Source organism: Psittacula echo (genome assembly GCF_963264785.1).
Source record: "Psittacula echo genome assembly, chromosome: 8".
NCBI lineage: Eukaryota > Metazoa > Chordata > Aves > Psittaciformes > Psittacidae > Psittacula > Psittacula echo.
In genome coordinates, this window is record NC_137744.1 from 23,896,513 (window position 1) to 23,919,083 (window position 22,571).

Sequence of the window (22,571 nt, forward strand, 5' to 3'; positions counted from 1 at the left end):
TTATTTGCTGCTGGAGTAGCTGCTGAAAACAGATCATTTTGAGTAATGTGCTAGAATGAAATACGGATGAAGGGTTTGGCATCTTTTGTTCACAAGTACCAATGGCTTTCTGAAATACTGTTTGGGAGAATTAATTTTTTGGTGGTTTTCTGTTTTGTTTCTGGGCTTTTCATTCCCCATGGGTTATGAATAGCTGGCTTATTGTTTTGAATATGAGACTGCCCATTGTGGTACCTTATCCATCTCTGACAATCCTGTACTCCTGGTATATCAAACACTCATTCTCTTGCTCTTTGTTGTGGGCTGCATTAGTGCACAGGGTTAAATAATGATGTATCCATTCTCTTGTAATGTATTAGGTTGTGTAAGGGGTGGAATTGGTGACGGGCTGATCTTAAAATCCAATTTCTGTATCCAGTACCGAGCCTGCTAATGATTTGTGGGTTATTAGCTTTTTTTCCTGACACATGTGATGCATCCTTGTGTGCAGTGCAGAACAGGGATAGGTGAAAGTGTGTTAGGTAATATTGTGCTTCCAATAGGAAATAAAATAAAAAGAGATTCCATTTTCTTGTAGTACGTACTACATTTTCTTGTAGTAGCATAAAAATGTATTCAGCAACATAGTAGGTCACTTTTGTGTTTAAGCATTCAATAACTAAAGCACTGTATATAGGCAATTTATTACTAAAAAGACTTTCTGTGTCCTGAAGCAGGTGCATTGAGGATCCTTATTTTGTGTTTTCTTCTAATTATCCCTAATTGCATTTTGGATTCTATTTTTGTTGTTTTATTTTGAACCTCATAATACTTGTGTAAAAGCTGTCTGCAATGATCTTGTCTATCTTTTAGCATGTAGTAGAGCCCAATCATTGCCCTCAGGATTGAATTTTTCATGGTGAAAGATGGTGTGAAGGTGTTACAGGGCAATCTCTGACAGAAATAGCCATATTGCTGGCTGCTCTGAAAGCATCTACTTGAAATAGGTGATGTGCAAGTACTATCGTGTACTAATCCTGCTTTAGTGTAGCACTGACTTATGAATTAATCCTGTGAAATACAAATTCTAGATGTATTTCAAAATATGCTTGTAAACAAGAGATTTGTAGTCTCTGTTTTGACTTGTACTGTAGAATTCTGTTGATGAGCGGGTAAATGGCATTCTGCTGGTGAGTCACAGACATCCTGTACAGAGCAGCAGTGTGGTACAGAGCTCGATGGGGATTAGCGACTGCCTCAAAAGCAAGGCTCACTCACTTACTGGCATTTTTTGTAGCAGTTATCATGGTTTCCCATTAAAATATACCCATGAATAAGGTTCTAGATATAGGCTGAGGAATGGGAGAAAGGGGCTGGGTCAAGAGCCTTTGCTGTGTTTTGCTTTCTGTTCTAAATCTCTGAAATTCAGTTTCATGGGACTTGAAACAAACATTTAAACGAACCTCTCTAACAAATCTATATGTAAACGATTTCTTTTCTATATCCCAAGCCCTTATACAGTAGAATCTACAGTGTCACTGTCAGTCCAGAATGTTCTGCCTGAATGTCATTAAAACCAGCATCAGAAAGAAAACCACTTCAGCTTCCAGTCAGGTTCAGGTCTGCATAGGCCAAAGCACAACTGCTGCCGATGTGTGAAAATGCCCTGGGATTTTGTCTGTCTGTGTTTCGTGTCTGACTGAAGTGAGAGGTTCCCAGTACATCATCTCCAAATACTGGAGCACATTTTTGGCACCTTAAATTATGTGACTAAAGTTATTGTGCAGCTGAAAGCATCATGATGGCGTCTGGTCTTTTAGCTCTGACCTTTTTTGTCATATCTTTCTTTTTTTAACAGTGAATTGTTACTGCAGCTCTTTGGTCAAAAAGCAACTCCTTATTTTATTCTTTGCCTGATTTTGCCTTCTGTTTGCTTAAACAGCTGCTGTGAAACGAACTCCTGGGGGGAAGAATGTAAAACGAAATGCAGGTCATAAGATACGTAGAGGTGTATCAAGAGGTACATTGACTATTCCAATCATTTTATTAACATGTGTAATGTTCCTCATGCAGCGCGAAGCAAAATTACCCCCCCGGCAGTAAGTAATTGCGTATCTCACATCGGTGTAATCACTGTCTGCTTAGCTGGAGAATTGTGTGTTTTGTTCTCCTCTTTCCAGAGAGAGGTTGCCACGCTGAACTAAGTCAACCTGTGCCTTTAGCAATTTCCTCTCTGGTTTTGTGAGTGCTCCTTAAAGCATGAATTCAGTAAATATGAAAGGTATGGGACTGACAGCTCAAGAATCAATTTCTTTGCTCTGGATACATACAGTGGTGCCATCAGGCTTGTTTGTGAGTTTGGCACAGCAAACTAGAGTGCCAGTTTTTAATTCAGAGGAAGCCTCTAAGCAATTACAAGTAGTTGAATGGTTGCCTGTAGATATATTACCTTTGAAATGGCTCCTCTCTGCCACCTGCTACCTTCTTATATAGCTGAGGAGGAGCACCAGTGTATTCCCAGTCTGCCTTGAGGATGAGCCCCCTGTCATGACCAGTAACAATCTCAGGACCACAGGCAGAATTCCTACACGGTGATTCCTGCCGGTGTCTGCTGAGGGAATGGGATGGAGGAGACATGCTCAAGATATGTACAAGAGACCATTGCCTAGCAATGCTTCCATGACTTTGATGTTTTTGCATCATATTTCTGGCTCTTGTAAAATACAGAGTCATTCCTGTGTTTGTGGATTAAACCCAACAAAAGCTATAGCTTAAAACAAAGTGTGAATTGCATAAAAATGTGAATTTGTAATACTTCTGCCTGGAGAATATATACTTATAAAGCAATTAGCTATATTCAGACAGGGTAATGTATTTTTGTTGGTGGTACCAATGTTGATTAAAGTGCTGGCAGGTAACTGAATAGCAACACCAAATCCGATTTTCAATTTAAGAAATAACATTCATATAGGGTGTATATCCTAAATCTAGATTACATTATAGGAATCAAACATGTTGAAAACCGTGTAGTTCTTAGTACTGACTGCTTCAGATTTGAACAAAAAGAGAAACTGAGATTATATGGTTTTTTGGGGGGAGAGGGCAGTGTTTACACTCAGAAATGAATCTGGTGCAAAATCTAAGGGAAAATGAGTTGTGTCTGTTGCTTTCTTGCCAAAGGCCGTTAGTAAGAATACCTGGTGTTACAGGCAACTTGGGAAAAGCCTCAGTTCAGGGAGCTGAAGTTAAACCACCTGATGATTAGTTTGCCTGCATAAAAGGACTGCATTATAAAGAATACCACTAATATCTAATAATCCTTAAAAACATTTAGAATTCAATCCTGTAATGTTCTTCTATGAGAAATGTGCCATATGTAATTGTTTGACTTTTTGTATTCTCCACCCATCAAAACTATATTTGCCATCACAGTGACTATTTCTGTGCTGTGGAATATAAAAACTTAACCTCTGCAATAGTTCTGCTTTTGATCAATCTGAAGGGCATTTTGTGAACATCTTTACTTGTATTTGAGGAGGGTACAAGTGCATTCAGATCATGAATGGCATTGCAGAGCTTTGTATGAGAAAGGAAGTGGACTAGCCTTCGCTTTTTCAGACTTTTTTGTGAGGAGCATCTTCTCATTTGACTTGTGGAGCTGCTTTGGAGCCAATTCGAAATTGGAGAGTAATTTTACTGCCAAGGCTGGTATTTAATGCTGAAACGTGGCTTTAGCAAAGAAGTAACTGCATTGGGACAGAAGGCTGGAATTCTACTGCAAATGCAGAGGTACTTGCTGGATCTTTTTTTATGGTAGAAGTTCTACATATCTGTGTGGAGAGATTTCTCATCCTTTGCTTTGCTGTGGCTGTCCCAACAGCCTGATTCTCATCATTCATCCAGCTGACCTGGGGTTCACCTGGCAGGTCTGACAGATCCAGTGAAGGCAGAGATAGCACTTTAGGTGAGGAGGGTGGGTAGAAATGAAATGCTAGTCTTGTCTTTTTGCTTGGCAGACATGATTGATTGTCACTAATGTGTTCCCAAGGCTTGAAGGCACCTTGCATCACAGGCCTGTTCATAGACTGCTGCCCAGCAGATGTAGCTGCACAATGAGCAAATCCCTGACCATCTGTGTACTGAAACAAACATCCACTTCAATTTGTCACTTCACCACTGGTTCAGTAGGTGGAACCAATATGTAGTGGACAAGACCTGGTATGTTAAAGACTTGGTGTAGCAAACTTGGTATGTTAAAGACTGACCTACAACTAAAAGGTTTATGGAAGTATCTGCAGTAATGAGTGCTATTACATACTGATTTCTAAACTAATAGAAGTGGCTGTAGCTGTTCTAAATGCTGCCAGGAGGCCTGGCTTGAGCAGGACAGTCAGCGGGAGGCACCAGCAAATAAGAACAGATGCTGAAGTTGAGCAGAGGCCTTTGTGTCTCAGAAGAACATGTAGCTGTTGCTGGACCCTTTTCACGCTGTGGGCATGGACTGTTCGTGTACCCATTTTCTCTAGGGGGATTTTCTGCCTCACTCTTCCTTCCTTTGCCTTGTTTTTCAGTGTTCTCTGTCTTCCAGCAATATAGCTTACTTTCAGAATGTTCCTGCTTAGTTTATCCAGTGTCCGGCAATTTTATCCACAAAAAATAAGTCACAGAGTAACACTGGTTACAGTTGATTTGGTTTAGCCTTTTGGCTCTCCCTTGTGTCTGTTTAAATTGTAAGCTCTTCAGGACAAAGGCCTTGGATGTGTATAACTGAGCATACAGAGACTAACAGAAGAAGCTTTACTTGGGCTTTTGTGCATAATTTAAGTAATTCTTATCAAACCCAGCCTTTGCTTCATTTATGAGTGATGATTTCTTTCCCTTCCATTACTTTTCTGTGAAAGAGGAAAAAAGCCACGGGTTTTGTAGTATTGCAGACATACCTGAATGGGAGATGTACAGGCTGGGACAACATAATTTCATAGATCTTGTATTCTGTCTCTTATTCTTTGAATGCTGTGGTACAAATAATGCCCATAATTTACCATGGAAGACTGTGAGGTTAAATGTGTTTGAAGTTTAATGTCTGTCCTTACTTGTGGGTGAAGGTGATAGTGAGTAAAGTCTCGGGCTTGTCTCCAGTGGCTAATACCACTCTTGGAACTCCATTGGGCAGAAGGCCTCTCTTCATAGGACCCTGCTCAAGAAGGGAGACTTGGCTTTCTGTTTGAGGTAGGAGAAAAAGACAGGGTATTTGTTTAACAGGATAGTTGGTAGGATGTGGTCATAAGGTGGCTTTGGAGCATTACACTAACTAATAACATTTCCTGCCTGTATTTCTGTACCATTGGCAGTACATTGTACTGTGTGAAATACAGTTAAATGAGGGAGTTTTTTTAATACTGTTGTCAGTATAAATTTTAACCATCACAGGACTTGAATTATAAGGTGACTGAGTGTTTTTTGGCCATACGAAACTTCTGTCTCCTGGAATTATCATATGCAAGTGCTTCTGCAGTGTTTGAGGCAAGTTTTCTTTTCCAGAATCATCTTCCATCTGACTAATGAAAGAGTAATAAGATCTTACCCACGTTCTGTGTGTTGATCTCAGATTTGTGTTTAAATGGCTAAAAATGAATCTTTAAGGTCAGGTCTGAACACTTAAGGTTATACGTTCACTGACTTCTGTAGGACTGATTGATAGTTACTGTTGTGCTTAGATGGTTTTTGGCTTAAACTCAGCTAAAGCATTACTGGCTAGGAAAACCTATGTATTGCAAGGTAGGAGGGCAGCTCTGAGGATAGGAAGGTAGCTCTGGGGTTTGGGGGTGATGTTGGAAACACTTTGAGCAAGCAAAACCCCAACACCAATACAGTGGATCAGCATATTTTAATGAAAGCCAGGATGACATGAAGATGAAGTTCAAGTGTAAACTTCCCAACTAAGCCTTGCATTTGAAATTCAACCTGGAGCGCATGCAAGATGTGGCTATAAAACTGATTGTACTGGATTGAACAAAAGGCCAGTCTGTTCTAGCAGCATGGCTCTGACAGTAAGCAGTGAGGAATGCTCAGGGAGAAGTGCAAAACCAAAGCAAACGTGATGTTAATGCTATTTGAGTACCCTACTGCATGCTGCTGTAACCTGACAGCTTGAGCTGTTTGGTTTTCCTTTTGATCATGCCTTAAATTTATACAAGATACCTTCTCCCTTCTAGTGCTTCCCCTCCAATCTGATTGACTTGCTGATTTTTTTCCTTTTGAACTTTAGTATGTTGTCTTTTAATCATTGTTTCACAGTCAGTAAAGACTTTATCTTTTCTGTTAAAAGGAAACTAAGCTGCAACCAACTTCTTCATAGTTTTGTAGTTCCCCTCTTAAATTTAACCTCGGTAATGGTGTACTTCTCCCTTTTACTGTTTCTGCAGCGATACTGAGTTGGAATACCCTGTGATTCATGAGCAGGCATGGGTAGTGTCTTCTATTTAGTCTTCACAGAACACCCCCAGTTTAGAGTTTTCCAGTCTAAACTAGTTAAGCAGAGAATTCCTATAATTTTACTTCTAGAGGAGTTATCATCTTACATCATCAGCAGTTCTGAATTTAGCAGCTTCCCTTTGCTGCTTCAGTCCGTTAACCCTTACTGGGCCATTCTCATTTCCAGTGCCAGCAACACACTTCCATCTTGACTGAGATGAAGTCTCTCTTGTTTATAGAGGGGTGCTGCATTCCAGAAACTTTCTTCTTACAGTATTTGCTCAGTCATACATGGGATTCTTAAGTCTTCAAAAGGTACCTCACTTGTGTAAGCTTCACATCTACATTTTATTTAGCATAACAGATGAACTCATACTTTTTTTTTTTTTCTTGTTGTGAGAAGATTTCTGGAGTAGGAATAATTTTCCAGTTTGGATAAAGAATAGAATAACTTGTTTTCAAAAAGCTGTAAGTACATCTGATATATAAATGTTATGGAAAACTATATACACTTGAATCTTTATCCTCAGAAAGAGCTGAGCCCCTGGGGCTATCCTGATACTGTATTGCAATGAGTGAATGAAAAACAGGTTGGAAGAAAAGTCATACTCTCTCCCAACTCTTTATTTACCTTTTTCATTTTATTATTGACAGAGAATGGGTATAATTTCCTGATTTAATAGGATCGCTGGATTTCATAATGGAAAAGTGGAATCCTTGCCCGGAATGTCTGAAGACATTACTTTCAGGGAAGTGTTTTCAACAGTAACACAGACCAATTCCACCATATTTGTATATTCTGATGGGAAATTGTCTGGGGTTTGTGGGAGAGGACATGAAGGTACTAGAGCCAGACCGTGCTAATGTGATTTGTGTCAGTCCAGGCTGGAAACCTGAGCTAGTTTTACGTTGCCTGTGGAGCCCTGGAGTCCTGGTCCACTCCTTGTCCGAAGCAGAGAGCTGCTGCACACTGCAGTTGTCTGGCCACCTCTCGGGTTTATTTCTGTGGAAGCAATGGCAAAGCTCTTTCTGAATCTGTGTTTTTCCAAGAGGCATGGTTGGGGTATGGCTGGATACACGTGCAGCAGGATTTTCATGGTGCTCTTGAGTCTTTCAATTCAGATGCAACCTGCAGCACCGCTCTTTGGATCAGTGGCAGCAGGGTGGGATCCTGTCACTTGTGTTTTGGGGACTAGATCTCTGTAATAGCCTGCAGTTACCTTTCCAGCTGCTGATAAAATCAGGAGGATCCTCAGAGCTGATTCCTCAAAACAGGATTGTATCAAAGGCTGTGCTTTCATTATGTGGTGGAGAACTGTGCCAGCGGTAGAACCACGTGCATCCTCCCTGCATGCAGTTATCCTGCTCTGCCCAGTGTCAGACTAAGAGAGCCTTTGTTTAACCTAAAAAGGGGATTGCAGGAAATTGTTCCATGTAAAAGCTGCCATTTTTCTGTAACGTTTTCAAACTTGCTGTGATGGAAAAGGGAGAACAAACCTCACCCATCATGAGAACTTTCTCAGTGTCTGCTAAGCTCTTTAATAAGCTTTTTGCTCTTTGTTGGGATGTTCAGCGTCAGGGAGCTTTAGTCCATTTTTCATTCAGGTCACTAAGAATGCCAGTGCTGCAGCCTAGGTCTTTCCCTTTCTGCCTCTTGTAGCTTGAGTTTGTGGAATTCAGCATCAGCAGTGGATGCCCTGATCTGAAGGAAAGCTTTGGGATAATTTAGCTTATGAAGTGCCACTTATAGCTGGTTTGCCAGTTCCACTTCAGGCTGCTGAGCTCTCTTTGAGCCTGGTGGTGACTTTGAGCCACTTTTTCAGCCACTTTCTAGACTGTTGTTTCAGTCTAGTTTACCACAGAATCCCAGACTGATTTGTGTTGAAAGGGCCCTTAAAGCTCCTCCAGTTCCAACCCCTGCCATGGGCAGGGACACCTTCTGCTAGAGCAGCTTGCTCCAAGCCCCTGTGTCCAACCTGGCCTTGAACACTGCCAGGGATGGGGCAGCCACAGCTTCTCTGGGCACCCTGTGCCAGCGCCTCAGCACCCTCACAGGGAAGAGCTTCTGCCTAAGAGCTCATCTCAGTCTCCCCTCTGGCAGGTTCAAGCCATTCCCCTTGGCCTGTCCCTACAGGCCCTTGTCCCAAGCCCCTCTCGAGGTTTCCTGCAGCCCCTTTAGGCACTGGAGCTGCTTTAAGGTCTCCCCTTCAGGAGCCTTCTCTTCTCCAGGCTGCCCCAGCCCAGCTCTCTCAGCCTGGCTCCAGAGCAGAGCTGCTCCAGCCCTCGCAGCATCTCCGTGGCCTCCTCTGCACTCACTCCAGCAGCTCCACGTCCCTCTTGTGCTGCTGCCCCAGACCTGGATCAGGACTTTACGGGGGGTCTCCCCAGGGCACAGCGGAGGGGCAGAATCTCCTCGCTGAGCAGCGGCTCACGCTCTGGTGATGCAGCCCAGCACAAGGGGGGGTTCTTGGCTCAAGTGCACACTGACAGGTTATGATGAACAGTGCAGAATAACCGATACAATTGTTCCAACGATAATATGATAGGAGTTAAGCAGACAGTCATTTCATGCATGTGTTAAAAACCGAGACGTACAGCCTGAAATAGCAAGAGGTCTGTATTGCTTCTCTTTTAAAAGAGTTTGTTCAGCGTTCTGTGAAACCACATCCTTTTGAGACATGTTGGGCTGGGAATGAGAGTTGCTTTCAAAAAAGTGGAGTCCATCTCGAGTGAGTATCTCCTTCTTTGAAGACAGTTTCATGGACTTGTTGTAGCACAGGTTTCGGTAGTTAACTGAGAATTGCCAGGATTCTTGGATTATATCCTGCTTGAATTTTCTGGTTGTTTTAGAGATTTCATGTAGGCAGAAATGCTGTGGGTTTGTGGCATGCCGGCTGTCAGATCTTCTGCATGCACGTTTGCAGAAGGCAGTCATGCATTGTCAAACTAGCTCAAGTGTTATGTTTTCATTGTCAGTGATGCCTCTTCTTTCCCCTTTTAGGCCAGGCTAAACTGCATCCTTATTTTTATAGGTAAATGCACTCAGCACTGGGATTTGTGACTTTATTCTCCTTTTAGCCAACTTACCAATGTGTAACTGGAGAACGTCTCATTGCTGTGCTTGCAATAAAGATCTGCAGTTCTTAAGCAAATAAATATGTAAGGATTTTTTGCAAACTTGGCTTTAGCCTTGCAGATATTTTATCCAATGAGATTAGTTTGTAATGTAGCTGCCAAATGGGAAAAATCATGTTTCCTGGCTTGTACCTGCATTTACTATTGTGCCCAGGATTGGAGGGGGAAAATGCTGAACAGTTGCACAGAACAGAGACCACTAGAGGAGGGACTGTCATAACTGGTACTCAGTTGGATTTTAAATGTTCTTAATGATGTAGGGGGCAATATGGTTTTGACTGCCTGTCATTTTCCCTGTTTTCTGTTCTAATTGCATATCAAACAATAGTCTTGAGTATTTTAAGGCCTTTCTTGTGTATTAATTATATGCAGTAGCATCTGGTCAAACTGAATTATTTTACACTTCTTGCAACACCTTAATTTTTAGGAGCATGACAAGAATAGCAGAGGGTACTTTTATCTCCTCTTCCTGTAGGGACATTTTTGACTAAACCAGGATTATTTTCTTTTGCTTCTAGATCTTTCAAAGAACAGATTCACTGAAATCCCTCCTGATGTCTGGCTGTTTGCACCACTGGAAACTTTAAATTTGTATCACAACTGCATCAAATCCATTCCGGAATCTATTAAAAACCTGCAAATGCTTACCTACCTTAACATTAGGTGAGTAATGCTGTTTAGTTTTGGGCTTTGTGTAACTTATCTCATTGGAGAGGTGGCAGTCAACTTATTGAGGGCCCTTGTGCTCTCAGTTTTGCTCAGATAGATAAATATTTGCTGCTGTTTGCCTTGTTTTTGGTGGGTTTTGGGCCAGCAGTTGTTGCTTCCTTTGACTGCATTGGGAAATCTCAGTCAGTAAATAATGGTAGCTGAGGATCAGGAGAATTTATGCAGTTTTCTTTGGTCTTAATGTTCTGCAGATAGACAGTGTTTAGGAAGCAGCTGTAATAATGTGCTGCTCTCAGGAGGGTGGATGTTTCTGACCAGAAGGCCCTCCTCACTTTGCACATTAGTTACTTCCATTGCTGTTCTTAAGCTTGGAAAACATATAATTGGATCTTCTCAGAAGAGCAGAAGATGAATATGAGCCCTTGGAGGAGAAGGAATCTGAAGAACCCTCCCAAAATGAGCAGAGACCCTGCTGTCTGCGGTAGTCCATTTCTTGTATTGACTATATCAGGTCCTAGACCGCCCTGTCAGGTGAGGGTTACTGAACATGAGAGGTTTGGTTCCAGAACTGATTTTGAAAAAAACCCTAAAAAATTGTGAATTGATTCTGGAAAAGAAAAAGGTAAAAACGCAAAACCAAACCCAGGCAAAGCAGACAAAAATCCCAGACTCCTGGAATCCTGGGTTGGGAGTGACCTCACAGATCATCTGGGCAACCTTTCTTGGCAAAGTATGACCCCGATTAGATGGCCCAGCACCCTGTGCAGCCGGATCTTGACAGTGGGCTTAAAGACCAACTGTGTCTTGAAATCTGCAAGTATTAGTACTTAATGATTGAAGAGTCGCAGTCTGTTCTGTGATGATTCTAAAGAGAATAATATGATAAAACTATAATGTTTTCTGAAAGGAATTTGACCTCACTTTCTTCCCAGAGCAGCAACAGTCCGTTTCTCTTTAGATGGTGCTGAATACAGTTCTTCTTACAGAAATACAGCAGCAAGCAGTTCTGGCTGGGTGTTACGTGGTTCAGGAGTCAACTCTTCCAATTATCATCTGCCACACTGTGCTTTGTCTCCAGTTTTGTGCTGATGTCCTGGGCCTCTTTTCGCAGTGCATGGATGTATGGACTGGAGGAGTTGAAGAACAGGCTAAAATACTGGCTTATGAGTTTGAAATACGTTGTTCCAGAGGAAAACCACATGATCTCAAATTCTAATTTTGGATTCAGATGACTGAAGAAGTGTATTGTGCAATTCATAGTCAAGCAGGCAGCTCTTTAAAAACCAACCCGCCTGAACCAGCAAAAGCCCAGAGGAAACTGAACTGATGCAGAGAACGACTCTTCCATTGCCTCCATTGTATAATCAATCACAAAAAAGTTTACTTCATGGTTTTGCTTCTCATGCTCTCTAATCAAAAAAGCCTGTCATATCTACCTGAAATACAATGTACAAAGAGACTTACCACATACCTACACCCGGAACTTGTTTGTGTTGCTCACTTAGAATGAACAGAATAAATACAGAGCTCTACCCAGATTCCAATTACTTTCTTTTGATGCTGTTAAACTTGCAGCACTTTGAAGCTGAAGCATTGCAAGATGTGAATTTATTTTCGTTGGCTTTGCAGCTCTCCAAGCTGTAGTCATGGAGAAGAATAATGTAAAAAGCTTTTACATACAAAAAAAGGGCTCTGAAAAATATAAACCAGTGAATCTTTGGGGGGTTTCTTAATATAGTGTCAACACAGATGTCAGCACTCTAGATGGGGGGTTTTATGGCTTTTTTCTCTTCAAACTAGAACTGACTCTCCACAGTTCTACTTAAAGCGACAGCATTTACTGATTTATATATTTACTTTTATGTCTGAAAGGAATTGCTTTCATACTTCACCTGAACAAGCTGGTTTTCCAATGGCTTTTTTAAGTGTCCAAGTAGCTTTTTAGAAGAATTTGCTATGTTTCTAGCAGTGGCAGTAGCAGTCGGTAGTTTTTCCAGTATGGATGTAAATCAAAGTGTCAGTAACTGTTTATTTCTTGTGTGCAAAGCAGACATATGCGCATGCAGGTGGAAAATGACGCGCAGTTTATTTTTATTGAAACTTACCTTTCAGACTATTGCTCAAGCAAAGTAGTAAATAGATGTTGAGGGCTTTTTGTGGTGGCTCAGGAGTGATGTGACCACATAACATGAGTGGCCTTGTCTCAAGTTCTGATTTACTGAGAACATGACTTTATATTGGTAGAGTGTTGGATCAGGTGCTCCTGCTGAAGGTATGGGAAAGCAGCATAACAGCAGACATCAAGCATTATTTTGTGTGACACATTTCTCTGTACACTTTAGTGTTGGATTGAGTTCTAGTACATACTCAGCAAGATGAGCACCTAAAATTCACATATCTGAGAGAGGTTTTATCTGGTAAGGAATTCATGATGGAGTTTGTAGCTTAAAGTTAGATGAAGTTGGAATAGGGGGAGAATATCTTCTGAACTAGGAGGAAAGTTGTACAATGTTCAGACTCCGTGTCATGCATACAGAGATTCTAACCTAGACTTGTGTCTGCATTTTTCTTACTTTCAAGTCGAAATCTTTTGTCAACGTTGCCAAAATACCTGTTTGATCTTCCCCTGAAAGTTCTGGTTGTCAGTAACAATAAGCTGGTCTCCATTCCAGAAGAAATTGGGAAGTTGAGAGATCTCATGGAGTTGGTAAGTACAATTGTCAGCCATTGTACTGAGTAACCTGAAATGAGAAGCCGTTTGTTCACCTTGTAATAAAAGAGAAATAAATAATCTTGTAAATATAGAACTTCAAAATCTAAATTCAGTCCCTGTGTTTCCTTAGTGTTGAAGCTGCAATTCCAGGTATACTCTGCTGTAGGGTTTCACAAATGGGGTTAAACACAAACCGGTATGTTGGGCTAACTAAAGCTTAAGGGGTTCGTAAATGAAAGAATCCAAAGCACAATTTTACTGGAGTCCCCCACTTGTGTGTTAAAAAGGGTGAATTTTCCTGTTTACCTTCTTTACAGTAATCATCATCCTCTTCATTTTTGGTATGTGTCCCAACCCCCCCTTCTGCTGTTCCTTTATGTTGGTTGGGGTGACTAGAAGGATGTGTGATATTCACAGTTTAGGTGTTTGTACAAACTGATTTTTTCCTATGGCGTACTAAATTTGTGCTTTAGCCTCCATAACTTTCTCTATCTCTCTTCCTATTCTGGGCTTTTCTGATCATTACTCTGTGTTAAGTTCATGTTTTGGAGAACTCTGCACAATTATTTTCCAACCTGGCGCTTGCACTGTGCATGATTTCTTATTTATGGGTATTTCTTTGGCCTTTACAAGCAATCTGCATCCTGTTTCCCAGGTAACTGTGTATACCCTGGAGATTTCATTTAACATGACCTAATTTACAAGTAGTATGAGATTATCATAGAATCCCAGAGTGGCTTGGGTTGGAAGGGACCTTAAAGCTCCTCCAGTTCCAACCCCTGCCACGGGCAGGGACCCCTTCCACTGGAGCAGCTTGCTCCAAGCCCCTGTGTCCAACCTGGCCTTGAACACTGCCAGGGATGGGGCAGCCACAGCTTCTCTGGGCACCCTGTGCTAGCACCTCACCACCTTCTTTATACTCTCTCCACTGTCAGAGGATTTTAATTTACCACTGCTAGTTTTAAAGGAACTGAAGGTTTTAGGGAGGGAACCTTGATGTGGACAGAGAAGCAGTTGGTCCCAAGCAGCCTGGACTTTGGGACATTCACCTATGTGTAGATACCGTGGTTGCCAAAAGCAGATGAGCAGTGCCTAAGTGGAAGCTCTGGGAGCATGTAGTGGAGGAGGAGGTGGCTGGATGTGGCTGATTAAGGCCTGGTTTCTATGTACTGACTCAGCTTGCCTTAAAATCATCTCTGTCATTGTTATCTTGTCTAGGAAACTAGTCTCTGAAGCAAATTTCATTGAATTGAGAATAAAAAGAGATTAGAAATGGTCTTGCATCACTGTGATTCTTGACTCAGTCTAGACTACGTAAATGTTAAATTAGGCTTAGAAATAACTGTAGTCTGTGTTCATTTGGTGCAGCTCTGTCACCATCTAGTGCTTATCAGATAGCTGGTGAGCCTGCTGTTGGTCTTTGTCAGTCTTTAGTTGCATGGGTTGGTTCAAGGTGTTTTCAGGAAAAAGGATCTTCCCAGGAAGAGCAGAATGCAAACCATCGGCAAGCCGTGGCACAGGGAGCTGTTAACTGGCATGGGAGCTACACCAGGAACTCCATAATCCTGGGCTACAGCTTCAGTCTGAAAACCAGTCTTTCATCACTCATTGGTTTAACTGTTTGAATTGAGTTCTTGATGCTTGAATGACTAAATACTGAAGAATGAGCAAGATGTGTTGTGGTACTACTAACCTTTGTGGAACAAAGATAAAAGACTTGGGGGTTTTATAGTATGCTTTATAGTAGTTTTGATAACGGTTTTCCTTTGTTTCATTTCATTTAAGATATTCAGTTAATTTATTACTATCTTTCTCAGGATATTAGCTGCAATGAGCTGCAGGTTCTTCCCCAGCAGATAGGAAAGCTGCAGTCACTTAGAGAATTAAACATAAGAAGAAATAATCTCCATATGTTGCCAGATGGTAAGTTGCTCGTTTTCATTTCTTTGCTGTAGGTAAATTAGTGTTAAGAAGATCTCTGATTCTGTTTTTGTTTGTCTCCCCCAATGCAGAATTAGGAGACCTTCCCTTGGTAAAGCTGGATTTTTCTTGTAATAAAATTACAGAAATCCCAATTTGTTACAGAAAGTTACGGCACTTACAAGTTATAGTTTTGGATAACAATCCAATGCAGATACCACCAGCACAGGTTAGTATTAAAGCATTCGATATCAGAAATTTGCAGTAGGAGCTTAAGAAAGAAGAAGCTGTTCTAAGTTAGAGCAATCAGGTTTTCATTTTTTAGCTTTATTTCTCCCAGTGGGAAGTTGTGGGTACAAACTCAGTGTAGGAAGTATTCGCTGGGGTGCAGTTTCAAAAGATGTGCTATATAATTAACATCTCTTTTGTTCATTTGTTTCCCAACAGATCTGTTTAAAGGGTAAAGTACATATATTTAAATTCCTCAGCATTCAGGCGTGCCTCAGAATAGATAAAAAACCAGACTCTTTGGATCTTCCATCATTAGGTAAACGAATCCCCTCTCAGCCCCTGACAGACAGGTGAGTGGTGCTGTGTTTGTTTTATTTCACTGCAGCATTTGCTATGAAGTGATCTGTTTATTACAGATAATAGCTGTAATTTCAGTACTTCAACTCTTTATCTAGGAGTCATAGTATTTATCTGTTTTAAGATTGTGTTACTGGAAGCTTTATTGGCTCATCTGAGTTGCACTGAGAAATTGCTGAAGTACTTGCTTAAGACTTGCAAATCAGAACTGAGATGTGTTTTCCATTTATTGATTGGAAATCTCAGCTATTTATTTCCTAAACAGATTATGACAAAACCAGATGAAAAGTTCCCATAAATGTTCTGAATATAGAGTTAGTGTGGTGGATAGAAAGTCTGCCTCCCACATATATATGTATAAATACATGAAAGGAAACAGGCTTAAACGTCAGTGAAATACAATGGCTTTTTTTATTGGATTGGATTAGGTCAAAAAGTGCAGAATATTTTGTTTGCCGTCTATATTGAGTACGTTTTGGGTAATGCAGTGGGTGTGCCTTTGTGTTCTCTGTCAGTTTGGTTTGCTGTTGGAAACCATAGGGAACAACACTTTCCTTGCAAATTGCATTTTAAGAAAATGGGCAATTTGTGCCTCTCTGTGTTCAAAGCTGAGGGGAAGATGGAAGTTGTGAAGGAAGCCTACACAGAACCATCTGAACCATCAGAGTTAGTCCATGGTCATGATCTCAGGCAACTGTGCCATAGGGAATTAGTCCCCAGTGTCTGTACATGGCTTCTGAATCATAGCATCCTAGACTGGTTAGGGTTAGAAGGGAGCTTAAAGCTCATCCGGTTCCAACCCCCTGCCACAGGCAGGGACACCTTCCACTAGAGCAGGTTGCTCCAAGCCCCTGTGTCCAACCTGGCCTTGAACACTGCCAGGGATGGGGCAGCCACAGCTTCTCTGGGCACCCTGTGCCAGCGCCTCAGCACCCTCACAGGGAAGAACTTCTGCCTAAGAGCTCATTTCAATCTCTCTTCTGGCAGGTTAAAGCCATTCCCCCTGATTCTCTGCTTATGGTGCATTGAGCAAAAATCGTATTGGCTGCTGCCGATGAGTGTAGAGAATGTGTTTATTAAAGGATGTTCTTTTGAACAGTGAAACTAGTTTCTTTCATTCCTTGTGGTTTTATGTGTGGTTTTTTTTCTTAATGTAGCATGGAGGACTTTTATCCCAATAAAAATCATGGACCAGACTCTGGCATTGGAAGTGATAATGGGGATAAAAGATTGTCCACAACAGAAGTGAGTGGTTTTTAATATTGAATTTGTGTAATTTTGGTTGCTTTGTTTCCTCTTTGACCCTTGTTACACTAAGGGGAGAGAAAGTAGTTGGAGGCTGTAGGTAAGACAGTGCCCAAGGACTTTCCTTAGCCCACTGACCAGGGTGGGCTGGACCTCATTGTTCAAAGTACTGTGTTTCAGTATTAGATTATGTCCTGAGTTGTTGTCTGTCATTTCGTAAACTATGATTCTCTTAAAGCTCCTTCCCACCTCCTCCCAAAAAACCACCCCCAAAGACATCTCACCTGACATGTTCATCCTGGGAGCTGTGACTCCTGATAGGGTCAGTTGCACTAGAATTGGTGAGTTCTTCAGCAAATCATGTAATGGTTTATCTGTAAGTTCTGCATTAAATGTGACTGTCTTTGCAGCCATCAGATGATGATACAATCAGCCTCCACTCCCAGGTATCGGAATCAACGAGGGAACAGACACTAAGGAATGACAATCATGTAATAGGAAGTAAACTTGATCCACAGAAAGGTAATGTCTGTTGTGCATCTGTCAGTTTAGGTCACAGAAATACTTCTGGTTTGGTAATGCAATACAAGAACATTGCACAAAAGGATGGGATCATTTTTCATCGTGTTTTCATCCTTACAGAAAACAATGTAATAATTGCACATAGACAAGGCCAGAAAGAAAATAACTTCAGCTTTAGGAGAAAGGATTTTATTGTTTTATCTGACCTTCTTCATAAATAATTATCTCTCTGAGGAATAAAACTTGGTTGAGAGAGCTGCTTAATATCATCTTTTCCATTCTTCATCAATCCTCACTAGACCAGGAGGTGTACGACTACATTGATCCGAGCACCGAAGAGGGAGCTGTTCCTGAGCAAGGAGATGTACACACTGGACCACTACTGTCTTATATTAAGGTAGCATAGTGTGACAAGAAACACTGCTCAGCATCCTTGTTTTCCTTTTAAATCAAGTCTGAGTTTATTCTTCATTCTGTGCAAGGAACGGGGAAAACAGCCTGAGAAATCACAGAAAATAGAACAGAATGAGGACTGGGGCGATGAGAAAAGGTAAATCTTCTTTATCATCTTTTTTGGGAAGCTTTTACTGAGAGTGGGAAGTGAGAGTGGTTTTAGTTTTTGGTTGGGCCAAGAGTATCCTGGGGTGCACTGGGAGGAGTGTGGCAGAAGGTCGAGGGAGCTGATCCTCCCCCTCTACTGACCCTGGTGAGGCCATGTCTGGAGTCCTATGTTCAGTTCTGGGCTCCTCAGTACAAGATGAGGAGTTACTGCAGGGGGTCCAGGGGAGGGCCATAAGGATGCTCAGGGGTCTGGAGGATCAATCTTATGAGGAGAGACTGCAGGAGCTGGGCCTGTTGAGTCTACGAAGAGCAGACTTAGAGGGGATCCCATCAATGCAGATCAGTATCTCAAAGGCAGGTGCCGGAAGGATGGTGCCAGACTCTTTTCAGTGGTGCTCAGTGGCAGGATGAGGAGCAATGGCCGTAAACTAAAGCACAAGTTTCACCTCAACATGAGGAAGATTTTCTTTCCGTTGCAGGTGGCAGAGCCCTGGCACCGGCTGCCCTGGGGGGTTGTGGAGTTTCCCTCTCTGGAGACATCCCAAATCCACCCTGGACACGTTCCTGTGTAACCTGTTCTGGGTGGCCCTGCCTTGGCAGGGGGTTGGTCCTGATGATCTCCAGAGGTCCCTTCCAACCTAATGATTCTGTTTCAAGCTCATTGCATATGAAGGAAAGGAGCCTCACAGGGAACACAGAGTGCTCCTTGGACAGAAAATAAGCTTACCTGGAGGTGGTTCTCAGTTGTCCAATAATGCAGCCATTTCTGTGCCTGGCTTTACTGAAGTCAGGCAAGTCACTGACATTTAATGTTTCAGACTGCAGAAAGAACAGCTGCTGGCTGAAGATGACGATGAACTCAAAGAAGTGACTGACTTGAGAAAAATAGCAGCTCAGTTACTGCAGCAAGAACAAAAACACAGGTATTGCAGTATTAGGATAACTTGGTTTACAATGAATTTATTCTTTAACCTGCTTTATACCCAGAAGCTCTGGACACCTCATCATTTTGCAGACTTTTTTGTCCAGCTGTTACAGTGACAGATGCTTTCAAGATACCCGTCCTGTGTTTCTTGTCCTAAACCTGTTGTCTAGAGAAGCAAGGATATACCTCCAATGGAGAGGAAGAGATGAATGTTAAAGTCTCACATTCATGGAGCTGTAGAACAGAGGAAAGAAATAGTACAAGTTAACTGTGTAAAATGGAGAGCAGAAGAAATCCCTGAAGTTGCAGGATGTGGACAGGCCAGGGAGGAGGAGGTTCTGCACTGCTGGTTTTCTTATGAGGTAGTTGAAATGCACGTGAAGCCCTTAGAGAAGTTCATATCCTTCTAGTGTGAATTGCACAGCTTTAAAAATTATGTAAGTCAATAACAGCAGGGGGATAGACAGGTTTTACGTATAACTGCATGCAGTGTATTTAAACATTGCTTGTTCACTCTAGTAAGGGAAAAATAACAATGAAATCTTAATGTTCTTATTACCAAAAGGTACTGCAAAGAAGACTAAGATTGCCAATTTTTCTCATATTAATTTATTAATCAAAAGAGAGTAAGTGTTTTCTTCTGTTAGATTTTATGATGGTTATTTATATTGCACGTGTTTGATTAGTTTTAGTATTTCCTGGTTATGTGATAACTTGAAATAGCAAGCCACTCCTCTTCTGAAGTACTGCTGCTTAACTTCTGGTCACCATAGTTGTATCTTAATGCAGTGATCTTGCTGATAGTTCTGCTTTGCTCTTGAATTATTCAGACATGCATTCTTAGTTGTTAAGTTTTACTTCTCAGTTTAGCATTTATGTTTTGGAGTTTGCTTGTGTATCTTTAAGTACAATAGGGCAAAATGACCTCTGCTACAAAATCTATCCCTGATTCTGCATCCCTGGCTTTATGAATTCATAACTTCTTGCCGTAAACAGCAGTAAGAATAATACTTTGAATTTTAGTGAACCTACTTCTGTGTGTTTGGAAAATGTGTTCAGTCTGAGTGAACAGAAGTGAGCGTTGTGACATAACTTCTTACTAATCCTGTTTCTGTTCAGTGTGGTTTGGTTTGCTTTTAATATTATGCAGTCTCTTTCCTTTTGCTTGCTCTGCTAATGACTTCCCTGTCCTCTCCCGTCAACCTGTCCTGCTTCCTTCTTCCGTCTGTGGCTTTGGTGTACATGAACTGTGAATACAGACGAAGGCCATTAAGCTATAGAACTTCATTCAGTGAAAAGCTCTTCCAGAGGACAAGGGCGGCAGGACGTGCATCAAGGTATAAAGTGTTTGTAGAGCTTCAGATTTGCATAGTTAAAATGGCCACAAAAGGAGCAGTTTTAGCCGTTTCTTGAACAAAACCAGAATGAAGGGGTTGGCTAAGTTAGCCTGAGGTATTTTGCTATCAAAAATAGATGGCAATGCATTTATTGTTCTTTGAGCTGAAATACTATATAAGGATAATATTTAATTAGGCAGCTCTCCAAAGAACATTTAAGTGAGTCCAAACCTAAAAGCGAAATTTCCTGTACCTTTGGCATGCTTCCTCTTCATTTTTTTTGGTTCTTTAATATACAGTACCTCAAATATGGAACCTCAGGCAAAAGTGCTTGGGGTTATTTATTTATTATTCATTATTTTGATTGAATAGATTTTGGTTTAAAAGTGCCAATATACTTTGATCACAGTTCTGCACATGAAGTCAGTGTCAGTGTGTAATATTACCTCCAAGAATTCAGAATTACTCATTCTAGTTTCTGTCCATCATGACACTTCCTTGAAAACATTTAATTGTAAGTAGTACTGAGTGGTTTTGTTACCTGTAACACTTTAAGCATCCATAATAGTAACTCATAATCTTCTTCCTGTGTGTTCTTCAGTTGTTTTGAATCTGTATGAAAGTTTAGCCTTCCTTCACTGTTTACCATTTAGAAACATAGAATTTCCATTGGTTCATTTCTGTATTAGACTTTTCACTTAGTTCTTTGCGTGTGTTTTTTCTGTTTTCCAGCTCCGTTTGCCCCGCATTTCCTTTGCACTTGCAGTGTTTCTCATTCTGCTACTTTCTTACCTGCTCCTGTTGACTGACTTCTTGTGCTCAATCTGTGTATGGTTTCTTGTCTGCTTTAGGTTGATGATCTTCTGTCATCTGACCTTGGTGAACAGTGGGGCCTTTTGTCTTGAGGGCAGCGTAACTTTACAGAGGTGTGAGATCACCTCAAATAGTATATAGTTAGAGAGGAAAAGAGGAGACTTCGTTTTGGTTTGAAATACTAAGTTTTACTTAAAATTCAGAACTTGAGATATTTCAAGAACTGGAAACAGTATCGTTTATTTCAATGGAAGCAGGATTGGGCTTGGATTTCATGTGTCCACACAGTCTTATCTGATGGAAAATACTCCTTTATATTCAAAACTGCTTTTCACAGGAAATGTTATGCAGTGAAAGTAAACCCTTTTTTTTTTAGAATACATGTAAATTACAAAGCTGTTGGATAAATGTGTGTCTCTTTTTCTTTCCAGGCTTCTTAATCATTCAGTTTCAGTAAGCACAAGGAACAGGCCAAAGCAGCCAGTGGAATCTGAGAAATGGTATTGATATACTTAAATGTATCACAGCTTTCAGGAGTTGATCAATTTTTGTATTTACTCTGTGTCGCTGCTGCCATCTTCTGTCATAGCTCAAGATGAAACAGAAGCTGCCCAAATAATCTGGTTTGGAGCTTCTTTTGTCCAGATTAGACAAAAATAATAATCAAATCCTGTTCTTTGGAGCCTTTAGGAGGTGATGTAATCCATAAACTAATTATGGCTCTGATTGTGGCAGCAGTTCAGGTGACTGAAACATCACTGAATGAATCTTTAGACATGCAGTTCCAGTCCAGACGGTCATAGCTCCCCTAGGCAACAGTCCCGTGCAGGTGGGTTAGATCCTGTGTTACACAAAGTGATGCTGTAGCTGGGCTTAGGCATCTGCATTTTCCTTCCTGGCAGTCATTTTGTGCTCCTAAGAGCTATTGAAGAAGTTGCTGGGAGTTCAAAGCCTTCACCAGCCATCAATGAGGAATCCGTGCTCTGCAGGAGATGTGCTTCTGTGCTCTTTGAATTAATAAAACACCACTGCCACAAAGCAACCACAGACAGAAATACCCAGGGCCTTGTGTTGAAGGACTTGGGAATTCACTGCTTCCCGTTTCTAACTACATGGGTGAGAGAACTTAGCAAGTTTTCAGCCCTCCCTCCCTCCCTTAAGGAATCCTAGGTGAGTTCTTTTAATCAGTTTGGTCTAGAAATAATCTGTTTCATTTGTTAAGCAAAAGAGGGAGCATTTGCTGGCAGCCTCCTGTGAGAGCTCCATTTGAACCGTGGCTTTTGTGATTTTTTTTTTTTTTTTTTTTGCCAGCCCCAGTCCTCTAAAATGGATACCTTCAGCAGAATTTCTTACTTGCTTGTGTCCAGACCCATCTCTGGCTGTGAATCTTGGAGACAAAAGCCGTAATGTTGCTAGAGAGCACTGCGGGTGCTAACAGCTCTCTACAGTACAGGTTCACATGAGAAAAGCTTTTACTGGAAAAGGACACAGTGCAGATAGTTCAGTGTGATACATCCTGGTTTGGCTACTGTCTCTCATCTGTCTGTGGTTTCAGAGATCCAGCTGCATCCATGGCTCATGGTTAGATGAACCATGCTGCAACTATTATTCCTTTGCATGAAACAAAAAAAAAAAACCATTCCCAACCATCTCCCCATCCCCTTAATTCTGAGGGGTGCACACAGGATAT

General features: G+C 41.3%; 1 protein-coding gene across 3 annotated transcripts in view; it reads left to right on the forward strand.

Annotated features, from left to right (window-relative positions):
- The window catches only part of LRCH2 (leucine rich repeats and calponin homology domain containing 2), a 40,614-nt gene that overhangs the window by 1,742 nt on the left and 16,301 nt on the right, over positions 1-22,571 (forward strand). For 2 of the 3 annotated variants that reach the window (XM_080625130.1, XM_080625129.1), the window contains exons 2-12: positions 10,107-10,251; positions 12,838-12,964; positions 14,788-14,893; positions 14,983-15,119; positions 15,338-15,471; positions 16,636-16,723; positions 17,134-17,245; positions 17,545-17,642; positions 17,728-17,795; positions 18,625-18,729; positions 21,313-21,381. In XM_080625130.1, coding sequence (XP_080481256.1) covers positions 10,107-10,251; positions 12,838-12,964; positions 14,788-14,893; positions 14,983-15,119; positions 15,338-15,471; positions 16,636-16,723; positions 17,134-17,245; positions 17,545-17,642; positions 17,728-17,795; positions 18,625-18,729; positions 21,313-21,381 — 1,189 coding nt within the window. The remainder of the gene's footprint in view (positions 1-10,106; positions 10,252-12,837; positions 12,965-14,787; positions 14,894-14,982; positions 15,120-15,337; positions 15,472-16,635; positions 16,724-17,133; positions 17,246-17,544; positions 17,643-17,727; positions 17,796-18,624; positions 18,730-21,312; positions 21,382-22,571) is intronic. The other variant, XM_080625131.1, reaches the window with a different exon arrangement.